Source organism: Calliphora vicina, chromosome 2, assembly GCF_958450345.1.
Source record: "Calliphora vicina chromosome 2, idCalVici1.1, whole genome shotgun sequence".
In the NCBI taxonomy this organism is placed as follows: Eukaryota; Metazoa; Arthropoda; class Insecta; order Diptera; family Calliphoridae; genus Calliphora; species Calliphora vicina.
The window spans coordinates 136,513,631-136,534,931 of NC_088781.1; the positions used below are offsets into that span (position 1 = coordinate 136,513,631).

General features: G+C 26.9%; 1 protein-coding gene across 1 annotated transcript in view; it reads left to right on the forward strand.

Moving 5' to 3' along the window:
- Positions 1 to 1,108, forward strand: part of Sur (Sulfonylurea receptor) — a 138,146-nt gene extending 137,038 nt beyond the window's left edge. The window contains exons 22-23 of the mRNA XM_065502075.1: positions 560 to 756; positions 816 to 1,108. Coding sequence (XP_065358147.1) covers positions 560 to 756; positions 816 to 989 — 371 coding nt within the window. The 3' untranslated portion in view covers positions 990 to 1,108. The remainder of the gene's footprint in view (positions 1 to 559; positions 757 to 815) is intronic.
- Positions 1,109 to 21,301: the final 20,193 nt, after the last annotated feature.

Genomic DNA, 21,301 nt, shown 5'->3' on the forward strand with positions numbered 1-21,301 from the left:
GAATACAGGATTTACTATATGAGTAAATAAACTACGAGGGTTAAGCAGGAAAAGGACTTACATTGTAGCTCCCCATTGTAACTGCCAATTTTAAACAAATAAAAAAAATGCTGCATGACCTTTGAAGCCATCCCTCGTTTACATACAAGTTTTAGGATTTAGCATGTCAAGTAGTCTTTATGGCTTTTGCTTGCTGTATTTGTTTAATATGTTGATTTTTCCCCCATTTCCGCTTTCATACTTCATCTTTTTTTGTTCATTTTTTTCATTTTTTTTTTTGTAGCTTCTTGCTATTATTTTCCCTCAATGTTTTCAATGATTTTTAAAGTGTTTTATAGGAATTTATGGAATTTGTTGTCAAGGAAATGATTTGATTTTGCTGGTTTTTGCTAAACTCATTGTTGTTGATGGTGGTGGGGATTGGAAAACAATTTACATTGTTAGGCAGTAGATACTTTACAACATCCTCTTAATTTAATATAAAAAAATTTTAGCTGAATTTTAATTGTTTTAATATAAGCTGTTTTACTATTTTCTATGTTTTTTTTCTCTCACTTAGATACTGAAATCCTGGATGGTGGTCTTAACTTGAGTGTGGGTCATCGTCAACTGTTCTGTTTGGCACGTGCCATTTTAAGGGGTTCCGTGTGTTTGGTGTTAGATGAGGCCACCAGTGCCTTAGATGCTACCACAGAAAGGGCTTTACTAAATGCCGCTCATAAGGCTTTTCAGGGCAGAACCATTATCACCATAGCTGTAAGTTTAAATTCTTAGTTGTCTGGAATTGTTTTTCAATAAAATTCCTTTCTTTTTAGCATCGTTTATCCACCATTATGGACTATGATCGTATTATTGTTTTGGATCAAGGCAAAATCATAGAAGATGGCTCACCCCAAGAGTTAAAGCAGAAACCAGATGGTATTTTTTCCACACTTATACATTCGGGTCGACCTTTGTCTGCTATCAGCCTGGACGATGTGCTTAATTAAGCTTCCAAAGTTATTGTAGCTTTAACTGTATTTTAGTTTTGTGTATAAATTGTACTTAATTTGTAAATTATTGTAATATTTCTGTTCATGTATAAAATAAATCACATATATTTTAACGAGTTGCTTGTGGTTTTAAAGATTTGTTACCAATACAATTTATATAAGGGTTTTTTTGTTGCCATTTTAAACTTGAAATATATATAGAGAAGTGTATAGAAATTATTTTAGATTTTATGCCCCCTTTCGTACATACATATTTGACTTTCATATTTATTTCTAGCAACAACAACTGTCATAAGCAAGGACTACTCAAGGAAATAAAAAGATTCCACACATGCCTGTTATACTCTATATGGATTTTTTTTCAACTTGTGCTTTAAATGGTTGAGTATTGTTATTGGTTTAAGGTAAAAATTAGTTCAATAAAAGGAAATTTATAAAAAATTTTGTTCAGATTAAAAATCCCTGCATCTGAAAATTATACAGCAGCACTAATGCTTTCAAAATATTTGACTTATAACCAGGTAAGTTACAGGGAGGGAAAAATTACAATTTTCATTTTTTAAAAAAAAATATTTTTTCTTGTTATTTATAAGTAAATAGGAAAATCTACATAATGGTTTTTATATTTATTTAATGTTTAATGTCTAGGCTTTACTCCAAAATTTAATTTATGCTAATATCGTATTTAATTTTAAAGTTATTGAAATTTGTTTAACATAACCTTTGAATTAATATTAATCATACGACTTGATGCTTCAAATATTAAAATTGTTTATTTGCAGTATTTCTAGTTAATAAATAAAGGATTTTAATTAAAAAATTTACTATTTAAAGTAATTACTGCTTAAATACAAGGAAAACTTAAAAGAAATTTAAATTAATGATAAAATATTTTAAAAATTAAACTTTAAAAAATTAAGTTATTTGTAATTTTGTTAAAAACACAGTTTTATTAATAAAACTAAATACACAAACTATTACTGTTTAAAATCTTAATGTCGAGGCTTCACTTTCTATTTCAATTTGTGGTAATATCTTGTTTAGTTTCAAAGTTATATTCATTTATTTAACATAACCTTTAAATAAATATTAATCATACGTCCTGTTATTTTGAAATTTAAAATTGTTTAATTATGGTATTTCTTACTACTATAACAAGAGTGTTCAATAAGAAACTGATTATTTGATAAAATTACTGCTTAAAAACACAAAGAATACTTAAGAGAATAATAAATTATTCATAAAATAAAAAAAAAAAATTTGGTTTTTATAATCTAAAATGTTGTTGTTTTTAAAACATGAAACAAAAACACGTATGTATTTAATGCTTGATCTCTTGCGATTACATACCAATTTAATTTATGATTATATGTTTTTTGGTTAAAAAGTTATAGCCATTTATTTAACATAACCTCTGAATTAATATTAATCATACGTCATGATGGCTCAAACTTTAAAATTGTTTAATTGCTGTATTTCTTTTTAATAAATGAAAGATTTTGATTGAAACATTAATTATTTCAAGCAATTACTGCTTAAATACAAAGACAACTTAAAATAAATTTAAATTAATTATAAAATATTTAAAATAATAAAACTAAAAAAAGTAATTTATTTTTATTTTCACTAATAAAACTATTAATAAAACTAAAAACACAAAAGATTACCCGTAAAAAGCCTAATATCTTGGCTTTACTTTCTATTTTAATTTGTGGTAATATCTTCTTTAGTTTAAAAAATATAGCGATTTATTTAACATAGCCTTTGAATTAATATTAATCATACGCCTTGATGGTGCCTTAAAGTTGAAAATTGTTTATTTGTAGTATTTCTTATTACTTTATAAAGATTGTTGACTGAGAAATTGATTGTACAAAGCAATTACAGTTTAAATTTAAAGAAACAGCCAAATTATTTAAAATTATTCATAAAATATTAAAATTAAAAAAAAAGTTTTGTTTTGCTAATAAAAAATTTGTTTTATTTTTAAATCTTAATACAAAACCATGTATGCATTTAATGTTCAACGTCTTGGCTTTACTTACCATTTCAATTTGTTGCCATATCTGTTTTCGTTTAAAAGTTATAGCCTTATAGTTAGAATAACCCTTAAAACAATATTAATCATACGTCTTGATGTCTCAAAGTTTAAAATTGTTTAATCACAGTATTTCCTGCTACAAAATAAAGGATTTTGATTGAGAAATTAATTATTTATTGTAATAACTTTTTAAATATAAATAAAACCTAACAAGAATTTTAAATTACTCACAATATGTTAAAAAAATAAATTTAAAAATTAAAATTGTTTCTGATTTTTAATAAAAAAGTAGTTTTGTTAATATTGCTAAAACAGGAACTTTTATTTATTTAAATCTAAATGCCTTGGCTTAATTACAAATTTAATTTATGCTAATATCATACTTAGTTTGCAAGTTATAACCATTTATCTAACATATCCTTTGAAATAATATTAATCATACGTCTGATGACTCAAAGTTTAAAATCGTTTAATCACTGTAGTATTTTGTGCTAATAAATAAAGGAATTTGATTGATAAATTAATTACTTATTATAATAACTACTGAAATATCAATAAAACCTAACAAGAATTTTAAATTACTCACAATATGTTGAAAAATAAATTTAAATATTAATTTTTTTTTGTTATTTTTAATAAAAAACTATTTTTTTAATAAATTTAAATACTTAAGCTCCTATTTATTTAAAGCTTAATGTCTTGGCTTTACTTACGAATTTAATTTATGCTAATATCATATTTAGTTTAAAAGTTATAGTCATTTATCTAATATATCCTATGAATAAATATTAATCATACGTCTTGATGACTCAAAGTTTAAAATTGTTTATTGTGGCATTTCTTGTTACTAAACAAAAGAATTTGATTGTTAAATTAATTATATAAAGCAAATACAGTTTAAATATAATAATATCGTAAAATAATTTTAAAAAATCCATTAATTAAAAAAAATTTAAGAAAATATTTTTGTTTTGTTAATAAAAAAGTGGTTTTATTTTTAAAACTTTTATATATATAATGGCTAATGTCTTGGCCTTACTTGGAAATTCAATTCGTGGCAATATATTTCTTAGTTTATAAGTTATAGTCATTTATTTAATACAAACTTTATATTAATATTAATCATACGTCCAGTTGCTTAAAATTTTAAAATTGTGAAGTTAAATTATTTCTTGTAACTTAATAAGAATTTTATTTTAAAAAACAGTTATTTTAAGTAAATATGACTGAATTATAAAGCAATTAAGGAAATTTAGAATTCTTATAAAATATTGAAAAAATAAAATAAAATTTTTATATATGTAACAAAACAATTATTTTTTTTAAAGGTAATGAACGAAATTTAGATTCAAAATCAACAACATGCAGGATAATTCCTGAATCCTGCTATTTTTTTCACATATTTTCTAACACGGCATTGAATTTCACATCATTACCAGGTAAACTCATTTACTGCCAGTTGTTAATTTGGAAGTCACTCATTTGTCACTCGGAAGAAATAAAGTAGACGTTTTAAATATAAATATATAGGCAATTATGTGTTCTTTTTTTTAAGATATTTTTAAATAATTGTTTCCATTAAATCGCTCGCTAGTTTAAGGCCTTGTAAATCCGCCACTAATAGGTTTTTTTCAATTGCCTTTTCTAGAAATTACTTTTTCTCTTCCCCCCAAACTCTGCATAATAAGAGTCATTCAAAACGTGACGGCAACACGTGCAGCTGTAACCACATACCCAACATTCATATTTTCATGTACAAAAAAATGAAAATGAAGAAACAACACAAGAATAGAACAAAAAACCTAAGAAATCTCATATATAACAGAGTTATTTATTTACTTACTGCCATATGTGTGTAAAAAAAAAGAAATCCAACAAACTAGAACAAAATCTTATGTAAAACTTTAAAGGATAGATATAGTTAAAGTTTTAAAAAGAAACAATACATTTTGAAAGTGCAAAATCTAAGACATGGTTAATAAAATAAGAAATTTAAATGTAAAACTCATAAATGTTTTAAATATTATAAAAATAGAAAATTATTAAGATTTGAAGGTGGTTAATTATGTGAAGAATTGCATATTGAACAGTTTTATTGTAAACAGCCACTCAGTTACCGTTAGACGGAAGAAACAGTTTTATCTTTGTTATAAGAACTGCTTTATCCATTAATGTTTTTAATAAAAAGTATTGCCTGCCTAAAGGGATCGCAGAAAGCAGCTCTGCCAATTAATCTGGGGAATCGTTTCGAAAAGAAATTCGTTCGAATTTGTATGATTTTTATATTGTAATTTGAAAGTGTTTCGTTTTTCTGCTTATTGTTATTTCCTTTTTATTGACGTAATGTGAAAAAATATATGTATGAAATATCAGGGATTAAGCATATTTTCTCTAAAAAGGCCATATCTTCCAAGTTATTAACGATTTAAGATTATTTGAGGTTTTATTGTAAAATTTGTGAAATATGTGTGATCACTGATTGAGCTTATTTTCTCTAAAAACTCAGTATTTTCAATGTTATTATAGATTTAAGATTTCTTTGATTTTTCATATTGTTACGTTTTAACCTTTTCAAAACGTTGGTTTTGAATTTTTTTTTTTAAATTTTCAATTTTATTTTTAAATTAAAAAATTTTTTTTTTGTGAAAAAAAAATTCGGGTTAAAAAATATTTTTTTGATTTTGACCTATTGTAGGTCAACTTGCTATGGTCTTATAAACGTCGTTGCAAATGTCTTTGAAATATCTATCATTAGATATCCATATTGTCTATATTAATGTCTTAGTAATACAGATATAGGTCAAAAATAGGTCAAAAAGCGGGTTGTCCTGGTTTTTTCCTCATATCTCAGCCATTTGTGGACCGATTTTGCTGATTTTAAATAGCAAACTTCTCGAAAGCATGTCTGACAGAATTGTTGAAGATTTGGATCCCGAAGATATCTGGGGTCTTCAGAAAATTGATTTCAACAGACAGACGGACATGGCTTAATCGACTCCGCTATCTATAAGGAACCAGAATATATACTTTTGAACCAACTTTTGAAATCGATGTCTTCCGATCGGGATGAAATTTGCACCAAGGTTAGCTCTATTGGATAGTAACTCAGACACAATTTTTTAACAACATCGGTCGAGAACTCTCTGAGTTATAGGGGGTAAAATTTTGACAATTTGGTCAAACAGGGGTTTTTTCTTATCCATGTAACTTATTACCTATTGTTCTTAGCAAAATGTGTCCCAAATAGTATAGATAGCTATTTCTTCGATCTTTCGAAAAAAAATATTAAAAAAAAAAAATAAAAAATTTTTAATATTTTTTTTCCGAAATCAAAAACTTTTTTGACTTTTTTTTAAAATACGTCCTTTTTTTTTTTTTTTTTTTTTTTTTTTTTTCTTAAAATAAAGTTTAGATATTTTCCTTGAACACCTACTTGGTCGCTTAGTGGGATGCGAGTGGGATATCTATCAAAATAAATATTTTGTAACTCAAAACATAAAATTTTTGACTTTTTTTTGCAAAATCAAAAACTTTGTTGACTTTTTTTTCAAAATGGACCCTTTTTTAATCTTTTTTTTAGGTCAAACAAAAGCTTAGATATTATCCTTGAAGACCCTTTTGGTCGCTTAGTGGGATGCGAGTGGGATATCTATCAAAATAAATATTTTTTAACTCAAGACTTACAATTTTTGACTTTTTTTTTTGCAAATACGATTTTTTTTTCCAAATGAGCCCTTTTTTTAAAATTTTTTTGTAGTCAAAAGAAAGCTTAGGTCCATTCCTTTAAGATATTTTTAGTCCCTTAGTGGGATGCGAGTGGGATATCTATCAAAATAAATATTTTGTAACGCAAGACATACAATTTTTTAATTTTTTTTTGCAAAATCAAAATTTTTTTCCAATATGGGACTTTTTTTTAAAAATTTTTTTTTGCTCAAAAGAAAGCTTAGGTCTTTTCCTTTAAGACCTATTTTGTCACTTAGGAAGATGTGAGTAGGATATCTATTAAAATAAAAATTTTGTAACTCAAGACATTCAATTATTGACTTTTTTTTTGCAAATTCGAATTTTTTTTCAAAATGGGCACTTTTTTAAAAATTTTTTTTTAGTCAAAAGAAAGCTTAGGTCCATTCCTTTAAGATATTTTAGGTCCCTTAGTGGGATACGAGTGGGATATCTATCAAAATAAATATTTTGTAACTCAAGATATACAATTTTTGATTTTTTGGCAATATCAAAAACTTTTTTGACTTTTTTTTAAAATGGGCCCTTTTTGTAATTTTTTTTTTTGCTATAAAGAAAGCTTAGGCCTATTCCTTTAAGATGGTTTTGATCGCTTAGTGGGATGCGAGTGGGATATATATCAAAATAAATGTTTTGTAACTCAAGACATACAATTTTTGTGTTAAAACATTTATTTTGATAGATATCCCACTCGCATCCCACTAAGGGACTAAAAATATCTTAAAGGAATGGACCTAGGCTTTCTTTTGAGCAAAAAAAAAATTAAAAAAGGGCCCATATTGGAAAAAAATTTTGATTTTGCAAAAAAAAATTAAAAAATTGTATGTCTTGCGTTACAAAATATTTATTTTGATAGATATCCCACTCGCATCCCACTAAGGGACTAAAAATATCTTAAAGGAATGGACCTAAGCTTTCTTTTGACTACAAAAAAAATTTTTAAAAAAGGGCCCATTTGGAAAAAAAATCGTATTTGCAAAAAAAAAAGTCAAAAATTGTAAGTCTTGAGTTAAAAAATATTTATTTTGATAGATATCCCACTCGCATCCCACTAAGCGACCAAAAGGGTCTTCAAGGATAATATCTAAGCTTTTGTTTGACCTAAAAAAAAAGTTTAAAAAAAGGTCCATTTTGAAAAAAAAAAGTCAACAAAGTTTTTGATTTTGCAAAAAAAGTCAAAAATTTTATGTTTTGAGTTACAAAATATTTATTTTGATAGATATCCCACTCGCATCCCACTAAGCGACCAAGTAGGTGTTCAAGGAAAATATCTAAACTTTATTTTATTTAAAAAAAAAAAAGGACGTATTTTAAAAAAAAGTCAAAAAAGTTTTTGATTTCGGAAAAAAAATATTAAAAATTTTTTATTTTTTTTTTTAAATATTTTTTTTCGAAAGATCGAAGAAATAGCTATCTATACTATTTGGGACACATTTTGCTAAGAACAATAGGTAATAAGTTACATGGATAAGAAAAAACCCCTGTTTGACCAAATTGTCAAAATTTTACCCCCTATAACTCAGAGAGTTCTCGACCGATGTTGTTGAAAAATTGTGTCTGAGTTACTATCCAATAGAGCTAACCTTGGTGCAAATTTCATCCCGATCGGAAGACATCGATTTCAAAAGTTGGTTCACTTGACATGAAATGCCCCATATACTTTATAGGGTCGGAAATGAAAAATGTAGAAATTACAAACTTATATATACCCTTCTCACGAAGGTGAAGGGTATAAAAATATGTTTTGCTGCAATGTGTTATTATAACTCACCTTCACCTTCGTGAGAAGGGTATATATAAGTTTGTCATTCCGTTTGTAATTTCTACATTTTTCATTTCCGACCCTATAAAGTATATATGTATATTCTGGATCCTTATAGATAGCGGAGACGATTAAGCCATGTCCGTCTGTCTGTTGAAATCAATTTTCTGAAGACCCCAGATATCTTCGGGATCCAAATTTTCAATAATTCTGTCAGACATGCTTACGAGATAACGGAGATATGAGCAAAAAACCGGGACAACCTCGATTTTTGACCTATTTTTGATCTATATCTGGATTACTAAGTCATTAATATAGACAATATGGATATCTAATGATAGATATTTCAAAGTCCATTGCAACGATGTAGATAAGGCTAAGGTAAGTTGGACCTACAATGGGTCAAAATCGGGAAAAATATTTTTTAATCCGAATTTTTTTTTCATCAAAACATATTTTTTGTCATACATTTTTTTTTCAAAAAAAAAAAAAAAAATTAAAAAATTTGAAAAAAAAAAATTTTTTTAAAAAAAATTAAAAAACCATTTCAAAAAAAAAATTTTTGAAAAACAATTAAAAAAATAAAATTTTGTTTACCTAAAAATATTTAAAAAAATTTATTTTAAAGTATAATTTGGTGAAGGGTATATAAGATTCGGCACAGCCGAATATAGCTCTCTTACTTGTTTTTTTTAAAAACCTCTCAATATAATTTAAAATTTGGACCATCCAAATTGTGTAGTGTTTTAAAAAGCCTTTAAAATTTTTTAGATTTTGTGGCTTTGTGTGGATTTTCATACTAAAAATCCGATTTTCATTTAGGCTTATGAAATGCAAATTATTTGAATGAAATTTTATTGCTTTAATTCTTTTTATTTATTTATTTATTTACTTAATTCTGTTCTTTAGTGCCTTAAATAAATTATTGAACCAAGTACCTAAGCATTTATTTACGACTAGGTCAATTACAACTGTTAAACAACATTCAAACGAAATAACAAAGTCTTTGATTTTGTATAGAATTTCAGTTTCATTTGAATTTAACGAGTATTGCCTGCCTGCCTGCCTGGCCTCTTCACTCTTCACATAAATAACAATGTTCTTCCAATCAATTTGTGTTGAAAAATTTTCAAGTTTCTGGCCGTTTGTAAACAAACCAAAATTATTTGTAAAAATAAAATTGAGATCCAAGATAAGAAACTTTTTTCATTCTATTTGAACTAACAAACCAATAAATAAACTCCTGCTGCTTGTATACAACAATCACTTGACCAAAATTTTCTTGAAGTATCTCTTGATAACTGATGTTTAGCACATGATTTTTTCTTTGGACTCCAATTACGTTTTTAATTGCCTCCAAAGCTTGTTTACTACAACTAACTACTACAATTTTTTTTTGTAACCAATATACCACAATAACTAGATACAGAATAAAAAAAAACATCCATAAGGACTTACTTAGTTTTTTTGTAGAGCAAAATGCATTGGTTTATTTTGAATATTCAAATTTATGTATTTGCTTTTGCCTGAATTTTCATTTTAAGGTGGTGAGAGTAGTACTCATTTATGCTGTTACAGTTTTACCTACAATAAATAAAACCAGCGCCTAAAAGCAGACCCTTAAACATGTTCTTCATTCTTCATTCTTCATTTCCTTTACTGCCAAACTGCTGGCTTTCGGTATTGGTTTGCTTTGGTTATTAAAGATTGTAAATCAAATGTTGTTGTATTCATAACTTGATATACCGTAAAACATAGATTTTACAATCAATTTATTTTATATTGTTGTTGAGAACAAGAAAACGAATTTTTTTCCCCTCATTTTGTTAACTTACGATACAGTAGGTCTTTTGCTTTTTTTTGGTTTTGTGGTTTGCCTGTGGTACGGAAGTTGTGTGGCCTGTTACTAGTATTGAGCAAAATTAATATATTCGTATTTGTACTGGCTTACACACACACACACCTAATCACAATAGGCATTTTTTAGTTCCTGTTAACTAAATTTTTTTATTTTTTTTTCGTTTCTGTTCTCTTTTGCGTGCATTTTCAAATTCTGTTTCTACTTATAATTCTTAACAAATACTCTTCACCATGAGTGGCAAGGGTATATATAAGTTTGTCATTCCGTTTGTAATATCCACATTTGTCATTTTCGACCCCACAAAATAAATATATTCTGGATCGTTATAGACAGCGGAGTCTATATAGTCATGTCTGTATGTTAAAATCAACTTTCCGTAGCCCCCAAATAACTTACATACATGATTTATACATCAATATATACGCTATAGACCCGGTTTGGTTGCTATTTAAAAATCGAGAAAATCGGTCTACAAATGACTGAGATATATGGAAAAAACCAGGACATCCTTGATTTTAGACCTATTTTTGATTTATATCTGGATTACTAAGTCTTTAATATAGACAATATTGATATCTAATGATAGATATTTCAAAGACCTTTGCAATGCCATATATAACGTAAGTTGGACCTACAGTGGGTTAAAATCGGGAAAAATATTTTTCATCCGAATTTTTTTTCACCAACAAATTTTTTCCACTTATAAATTTAAATTTTTTTAAACAATTTTGAAAAAAAAATCGGGAAAAAAAATTTGTATAACGAATTTTTTTTAAGAAAAAAATTTTCGAAATTAAAAGAAAAATTTTAACAATTTTGGAAAAAAAAATAAAAAAGAACATATTCTGGAGCGTTATAGATAGAGAGTCGATATATAAAAATCGGTCCACAAATGAATGAGATATAAGAAAAACCAGGACAACCTCGATTTTAGACCTTTTTCTGATCTATTACTAGTCATTAATATAGACAATATTGATATCTAACACAGTACAACACATGATTTTGGGACTCAATTCTGACAATTGCACGTGAAAGTAGCCCCAAAAATAAGAACTTCTGCATCATTAGTTTTGTCAAGTTGGCTGCCGTATTAATTTAATGGCCATACGAAATTTTTTTCCTCAAGGTGGATTTTTATCACTTTTTCTATATTTTAGCACGGTTATATCTCGTATACCGTACGGAATATCTCTTTTGTGGCTGAAGCAAAGTTGTAGATATTGAATAGTAGAAAAAAACTACTGAACATACCTACCCGAAAAAAATGCATCCAGTGCCTTAAAAATCGCCAAAATGCCCATTTTTTAAATTTTTTAACCAATTTTTCACCTTTTTTGCTCAATAACTGGATTACAAATCCAATTATGGACTGATCACCACGAAATTAGGTCGTGTGATTTGTGTCTATATAAAAGTTATTTATCATGAATTTTGTATGTATACCATAATTTTTAACAGATTTATTCACTTTAAAGTGATTTTCGGAAGCGTGTCTTATATGTGAGCTATGACTAATTATGGACCGATCATAAACAAATTCGGTACATATAATTTGTTCGGCCCAAGGACGAAAACTGTTGAAATTGGCTGAAATCGGTTCATTATTTCACCTAGCCCCCATACAAATGTACTCCCGAAATTGGACTTTATCGGTCATAAATGTTTAATTTATATATGTATATACACAAATTTCGCTCCAAATAAGTTTTATATATACAGAATTCATGTCAAAAAATTTTATTATGATCGGTCCATAATTATTCATAGCTCCCATATAAGACCAGCTTCCGAAAATCACTTTAAAGTGAATAAATCTGTTAAAAATTATGGTATACATACAAAATTCATGATAAATAACTTTTATATAGACACAAATCACACGACCTAATTTCATGATGATTACTCCATAATTGGATTTGTAATCCAGCTATTGAGCAAAAAAGGTGAAAAATTGGTAAAAAAATTTTAAAAAATGGGCATTTTTGCGATTTTTAAGGCACTGGATGCACCTTTTTCGGGTAGGTATGTTCCGTACTTTTTTTCTACTATTCAATATCTACAACTTTGCTTCAGACACAAAAGAGATATTCCGTACGGTATACGAGATATAACCGTGCTAAAATATAGAAAAAGTGATAAAAATCCACCTTGAGGAAAAAAAAATTCGTATGGCCATTAAATTAATACGGCAGCCAACTTGACAAAACTAATGATGCAGAAGTTCTTATTTTTGGGGCTACTTTCACGTGCAATTGTCAGAATTGAGTCCCAAAGCAATGAACTGAAAAATGTTGTACTGTGTAATGATAGATACTTCAAAGACTTTTGCAATGACATATACAACGTAAATCGGACCTGCAGTGGGTCAAAATCGGAATATTTTTTATCCAGATTTTTTTTTCACCAAAAATTTTTTTTTGTCGTATAATTTTTTTAGTTATATAAAAAAAAAATTTTAAATTAAAAAAAAAAATTAAAAATTAAAAAAAAAATTGATGATAGATACTTCAAAGACCTTTTGAATATAACGTAAATCGGACCTACAGTGGGTCAAAATCGTGAAAAATATTTTTTATCCAGAATTTTTTTTTTGTCGTATAATTTTTTTAGTTATAAAAACAAATTTAAAAGTTAAAAAAAAAAAATTTGAAAAATTTGAAAAAAAAATTTTAAAAACAAAAAAAAAAATTTAACAAATTTGAAAACAAAAAATTTTAAAACATTTTTTGCAATAAATCATTTTCACTAATAAAAAAAACGGGAAAATATTTTTTATCTCGATTTTTTTTTTACTTTTAAATTTAAAAAATATTTTTTTTTTTATTTTCCTAAAAATATTAAAGATTTTTTTGTAAAGTATAATTTGGTGAAGGGTAATAAGATTCAGCACAGCCAAATATAGCTCACTTACTTGTTTTTAGTTTTCTTTTCTTTAATTTTTCATATTGGCAACATTTTAAACCTTTCAAATCTATAGAAAAATTCATATAACTTGTGAATTCACAGCAACATAAATAAGATTCCTTAAAACGAACCGGGTTTGTACCTAAGAACTTTTATAATTTTTGTTAAATAGCTAAAAAAATCTAATAGTTCGAACTTATCATTCGAAATGCTACCCAAATATGTAATTTTTAATCAAACACAGATTCGAAGGACCAAAACTATTAGCTTCAAATTGAGCTATTTGAAAATTTTCCATTCCCATTCAACTAAACAACAATCCCATTTGGTTCCCTTAGTTGGTCGCCTTCCTCAAGCATTACTTTTGCATTATTACTTCACAAAACTTTCCTATTATATTTGGTTACGGTTTCAAATATTTGGTTTATATAAAAATGTATTCTTTACTTGAGTGTTGAAGCATTTCAATAGAAAACAAAATCTACTTGTTAACCTATACAAAACTACTTAAAAAAAAAATTGATTCTTATAAAATGAAAAACCTCAACATAAATACTTGAGCAAAAAAAAAAAAGAAATATGAATTCTACAATATTTCTTCTCTAAAACATAATAAAACTCAATATTTGTTGAAATGAGCCTTTTAAGCCACAACATCAATAGCAGCAGCAACAACCTATTTATATAAAATCACAAAAAGTCAATTGATAATTGGCATTTAATATCGAAAGCATTAAAAGGCAGTAAGTTATATGAATGTTAATGTATTTTATGCTGCATCAAATATTCATTCATTTACACAATTAAAGGATTTTTGGGTCAAATTTACAAATTAATTGGAAAACACTTTGAATTGTAAATTTTTAGCTTTCATAAATACATACATTCATTGTAAAGTTAATTGATTAAATGAATTTTGCTAATAAATCAAAAATATTGTAAATTGTATAAGTATTATTGATTGATGTATTGATTCTTAAGTGTCAAACAAAGCAGCAATATTATGTTTTGTGTTTTTGCGATTTTAATAACTAATTTGCTATAAAATTTATAAATTCTAAAGACTGATGACAGGTATTAAAAGCCAGGTTAAGAATTTTCATGACATTTAAGATATTTTGTAGTTTGTACGATTTATAAATGGAATTTTAAGGGCTTTTGAAGTGAAATTAACAATATTTGTATAAAGAAACCTAATTAAATAAAGTGGTATTGAAATGAGTTTTGTTTTGTTATCAAAACAAACTAGAAATAGATTGATACATAACTAACAAATTTTTCAATCCAAGAATTTAAAGAAATCTAAAATCTTTTTACTATAAACATCAAAAATTGCTCAATCTGTGATCACTAATAGTTCATATCAATAAAGGTATTCACAGACGACATTACTGTGTATTAATATTTTTCAAATGTAGGTGCTGTTAGACTTAATATCAACTGTATTACCAGTCTGTTTTTAAAGTGTGTGTATCAAAAGAGAGTTTTTATTTGCAATTAAAAAAATAAGGTTTATTTAAAATAAATAAACCACCACTTTTAAAAGGTAACAAAAAATTTAATTGGAAAAAAATAGTAAAAAAATTTTCTTAAAAATCGAGGTAAATGAAGCTGTAGAGTTGTATGTGGCTGTAAGAGCCCTTTCAAATGATAACTTTCCTAGACCATAAGATCTAGGAAATTAAATTTTCAATGGATTACAGAATTTGTCTCATTGTGGCTCTAAAACATCAACCAATCTCGTTACTGAACGATATATTTGGCCATTTATGAAACGCTATTGCAGATATTGGATGAAAATTTGTCAAGCTTGTCAAAAAGCAAAAATTTCTTGTCATACTAATAGTTCTATAGGACATTTTCCTTTACCTTCTCGTCGTTTCGCAGAAATTCATATTGATTTAGTTGGTTATCTACTTCCATCAAATGGTCAACGATATTTTCTAACTTATGTCGAGCGATTTTCACGTTGCCTAGTGGCGCCCGTAGAACAAGTGAGGTTGCAAAAATCAAAAACTGCATGTGCCGCTAAAAAAAAATTGAATAAACCTCTTATTACAATCAGATTATTGGTTCAGAAGATATAGTCCTTCAAAGTTGACTGATTTTCAGTTTTCAAAAAAACAGATAAATTTTAGGTAATTTTTGATACAATATATCGAAAACTATGTAACGGATGGTCATTATTTTTGATTCTATTGATAGATATATTTATTAAGAATAGAATAATGATGTTTGCTTTGTATTTGTCCAGGTAAATCGAGATTTACCAACTATCCATTTTTTCAATATTTCTCAACTTTGAAGGAAAATAAAAAAAACAAGTAAGAGAACTATATTCGGCTGTGCTGAATCTTATATACCCTTCACCAAATTATACTTTAAAATAATTTTTTTTTAAATATTTTTAGGTAAACATAATTTAATTTTTTTTTAATTGTTTTTCAATTTTTTTTTTATAAAAAGTTTTTTTCCAAATTTTTTTTAAATTTTTTTTTTTTTTTTTTAGTTTTTTTTAGTTTTTTTTGGAAAAAAAATATATTTAAAAAAAAAATTTTTAATGAAAAAAAAATTCGGGTTAAAAAATATTTTTCCCGATTTTGACCCATTGTAGGACCAACTTACTATAGCCTTATCTACATCGTTGTAATGGACTTTGAAATATCTATCATTAGATATCCATATTGTCTATATTAATGACTTTGTAATCCAGATATAGATCAAAAATAGGTCAAAAATCGAGGTTGTCCCGGTTTTTTGCTCATATCTCCGTTATTTATGGACCGATTTTGCTGATTTTAAATACCAAACTTATCGAAAGCATGTCTGACAGAATTATTGAAGATTTGGATCTCGAAGATATCTGGGGTCTTCAGAAAATTGATTTCAACAGACAGACGGACAGACAGACAGTCAGATATATACCCTTCAGACAGATATATACCCTTCTCACGAAGGTAAAGGGTATAAAAACTATCAAATTCTATATTTGCCATATTTCACCCTACGACACTCAATATTAGACACGAACCGGATGTTATACTTCTGAAATAATAAATTAAATGGAGAAAAACTGCGTTTTCAGTTTTTCATTTCGTGATCCTGTTTCCTTTTAAAAGGACTTCAAATTTTCAGAGGAGTACATTTTTAAAAAAATGGTTTAAAATACTTCTGATCATCCTACTATGTCAAGTTTGGTGTCACATGATCAAGAAGAGTTGTAAAATATTTCGTATTATTATACCCTTCAGCTTCGTGAGAAGGGTATATATAAGTTTGTCATTCCGTTTGTAATTTCTACATTTTTCATTTCCGACCCTATAAAGTATATATATTCTGGATCCTTATAGATAGCGGAGTTGATTAAGCCATGTCCGTCTGTCTGTCTGTCTGTCTGTCTGTCTGTCTGTCTGTCTGTCTGTCTGTCTGTCTGTCTGTCTGTCTGTCTGTCTGTCTGTCTGTCTGTCCGTCTGTCTGTCTGTCTGTCTGTCTGTTGAAATCAGTTTTCTGAAGACCCCAGATATCTTCGGGATCCAAATCTTCAATAATTCTGTCAGACATGCTTTCGAGAATTTTGCTATTTAAAATCAGCAAAATCGGTCCACAAATGGCTGAGATATGAGGAAAAAACCAAGACTACCTCGATTTTTGACCTATTTTTTACATATATCTGGATTACTAAGACATTAATATAGACAATATGGATATCTAATGATAGATATTTCAAAGACATTTGCAACGACGTATATAAGACCATAGTAAGTTGGACCTACAATGGGTCAAAATCGGGAAAAAAAATTTGAACCCGAATTTTTTTTTTTAAAAAAAATTGAAAAAATAAAAAAAAAATTTTAAAATTTAAAAAAAAAAAATAATTAAAATTTAAAAAAAAAAATTTTTTAAATTTTTAAAAAAAAATTTTAAATTTAAAAAAAAAAATTTTTAAATTTAAAATAACAATCGAAAAATTTTTTTTTTCAAAAAATTCAAAAAACAACTGGAAAAAAAATTAAATTTTGTTTACCTAAAAATATTTAAAATTTTGAAGTATAATTTGGTGAAGGGTATATAAGATTCGGCACAGCCGAATATAGCACTCTTACTTGTTTTTATTTTATCCTGTAAGGATCAAAAAATATCAATAATGTCCTTTCAAATTTTTATCCTTGAATATCCTTTTAGATTTTCAATAATTTTTTTTTAAAAAAATAGTCAGTTAAAGATCCAAATATTGAATACCACATGCCAAACTTTCATCCTTCTATCTTAACTACTTAAGTGATAAAAAATATTTTAAATTTGAATTATTTTATTTTAATATTTCATTCGAAAAAAATATAACAAAATCCGTTGTGAAAAGCAACGAAGAAGACTTTTTAATGAACAAGTAAATTTATAAACATGCACTTTTCTTAATAGAACATTTTTGTATACTAATACATTTTTTTTATATTTTAATTTGACTTTTATATATGGGGCATTTCATGTCAAGTGAACCAACTTTTGAAATCGATGTCTTCCGATCGGGATGAAATTTGCACCAAGGTTAGCTCTATTGGATAGTAACTCAGACACAATTTTTCAACAACATCGGTCGAGAACTCTCTGAGTTATAGGGGGTAAAATTTTGACAATTTGGTCAAACAGGGGTTTTTTCTTATCCATGTAACTTATTACCTATTGTTCTTAGCAAAATGTGTCCCAAATAGTATAGATAGCTATTTCTTCGATCTTTCGAAAAAAAATATTTAAAAAAAAAAATAAAAAATTTTTAATATTTTTTTTCCGAAATCAAAAACTTTTTTGACTTTTTTTTAAAATACGTCCTTTTTTTTTTTTTTTTTTTTTCTTAAAATAAAGTTTAGATATTTTCCTTGAACACCTACTTGGTCGCTTAGTGGGATGCGAGTGGGATATCTATCAAAATAAATATTTTGTAACTCAAAACATAAAATTTTTGACTTTTTTTGCAAAATCAAAAACTTTGTTGACTTTTTTTTTTCAAAATGGACCCTTTTTTAATCTTTTTTTTTAGGTCAAACAAAAGCTTAGATATTATCCTTGAAGACCCTTTTAGTCGCTTAGTGGGATGCGAGTGGGATATCTATCAAAATAAATATTTTTTAACTCAAGACTTACAATTTTTGACTTTTTTTTTTGCAAATACGATTTTTTTTCCAAATGGGCCCTTTTTTTAAAATTTTTTTTGTAGTCAAAAGAAAGCTTAGGTCCATTCCTTTAAGATATTTTTAGCCCTTAGTGGGATGCGAGTGGGATATCTATCAAAATAAATATTTTGTAACAATTTTTTAATTTTTTTTTGCAAAATCGAAATTTTTTTCCAATATGGGACTTTTTTTAAAATTTTTTTTTTTGCTCAAAAGAAAGCTTAGGTCTTTTCCTTTAAGACCTATTTTGTCACTTAGGAAGATGTGAGTAGGATATCTATTAAAATAAAAATGTTGTAACTCAAGACATTCAATTATTGACTTTTTTTTTGCAAATTCGAATTTTTTTTCAAAATGGGCCCTTTTTAAAAATTTTTTTTTAGTCAAAAGAAAGCTTAGGTCCATTCCTTTAAGATATTTTAGGTCCCTTAGTGGGATACGAGTGGGATATCTATCAAAATATATATCAAAATAAATGTTTTGTAACTCAAGACATACAATTTTTGTGTTAAAACATTTATTTTGATAGATATCCCACTCGCATCCCACTAAGGGACTAAAAATATCTTAAAGGAATGGACCTAGGCTTTCTTTTGAGCAAAAAAAAAAATTAAAAAATTGTATGTCTTGCGTTACAAAATATTTATTTTGATAGATATCCCACTCGCATCCCACTAAGGGACTAAAAATATCTTAAAGGAATGGACCTAAGCTTTCTTTTGACTACAAAAAAAATTTTAAAAAAAGGGCCCATTTGGAAAAAAAATCGTATTTGCAAAAAAAAAAGTCAAAAATTGTAAGTCTTGAGTTAAAAAATATTTATTTTGATAGATATCCCACTCGCATCCCACTAAGCGACCAAAAGGGTCTTCAAGGATAATATCTAAGCTTTTGTTTGACCTAAAAAAAAAGATTAAAAAAGGGTCCATTTTGAAAAAAAAAGTCAACAAAGTTTTTAATTTTGCAAAAAAAGTCAAAAATTTTATGTTTTGAGTTACAAAATATTTATTTTGATAGATATCCCACTCGCATCCCACTAAGCGACCAAGTAGGTGTTCAAGGAAAATATCTAAACTTTATTTTAAGAAAAAAAAAAAAAAAAAAAAAAAGGACGTATTTTAAAAAAAGTCAAAAAAGTTTTTGATTTCGGAAAAAAAATATTAAAAACTTTTTATTTTTTTTTTTTAAATATTTTTTTTCGAAAGATCGAAGAAATAGCTATCTATACTATTTGGGACACATTTTGCTAAGAACAATAGGTAATAAGTTACATGGATAAGAAAAAACCCCTGTTTGACCAAATTGTCAAAATTTTACCCCCTATAACTCAGAGAGTTCTCGACCGATGTTGTTGAAAAATTGTGTCTGAGTTACTATCCAATAGAGCTAACCTTGGTGCAAATTTCATCCCGATCGGAAGACATCGATTTCAAAAGTTGGTTCACTTGACATGAAATGCCCCATATATAAAGGATGAAATTTTGACATTTAGTATAGAATATTTGGGTCTTTAACGAACTATTTTTTTAAAAGTAATTTATTGGCAATCTTAAAGGATATTAAAGGATAAACATTTTAAAGGACATTTTTGACATCTTTTGATCCTTACAGGATAAAATAAAGATAATACAAAATATTTTACTACTCTTCTTGTTCTTTTGACATACAATTTGTCATTGTTGGTATAGCAGGAGTATTTTTTAAATAGTTTTTGAAAAATGTACTTCTTTGAAACTTTGAAGTCCAAAGGATCACGAAATGAAAAACTGAAAACACAGTTTTCCTCCATTAAATTTATAGTTTCAGACGTATATCATCCGGTTCGTGTCTAACGAATTTTTTCTCTATTTGTCGGACGGTGTTATCACTATTATACCTTAGCAATCATTACTGCATTACCCTGGTGCATTTACTTAAAAAGTATTGCCTACATAAAGGGTTCATCAGCAAAATCTCTGCATTTGTTTACATTTATAATCCCTTTTGGTTTCTCTTTTATAGATCATTTACATCTGCCCGAAATCTAATTTAAATGAGTTTTCGATCACAGTCCAGTTTATTTTACTAGATTTAAATTAGATTTCCCATACAAAACAAAATCTAGTTCTTAATAGAACTTTGCCAAAATCTACTTGAATTTTATTAGATTTTACAAAAATAACGATACATGTATCGTATTAATCAGGTGAGAGCGTCTCGGCAACAAATACAACAAAGACAATATTTGTTATTTGTCAAGAGATTGAAAATGTCAAAAAATATAAAAAACAAACAATTAAAAAATAAATAAATTACAAGTTTTTATATGAAAAATATTAAAAACAAACAAATAAAAAATCAATTATTTGTAGTTTGCACTGTTTTTTTTTTTGAAGATTTAATATTAAAAACGGCCAGCGGGGATAGAAAGCTAGGTGATTCCAGCGGAACTATCAAACTATCCATTTATGTACATATGGCCGTCTGTCTGTCCTAAATACAAAACCACGTCCAAAATACACAACCAAATTCTTCTAAGGAGTTTGGTATTAAAATTCAGCAAAAGCTATAAATGTGATGCATTTTCACCAATCAATTTCCAATATTGCTTTTTTTGTTCTTGCAGATATTATGGTTTTTGTTTGCTTGAACAAATTTATTTAAACAATTTTCAGATTTTTATTATTTTCATTTTAAATATTTCGAATGTCAACAACAAATAGTAAACAACTTTTTGACACTTTCAAACACAACATAAATAAACAAACAAAAATCAGCTGTGCTCGTAACTTCACCTTATTGAATAAGGAGTGAGATCGAAAAATTCTTAACACACGTTTTTCATTA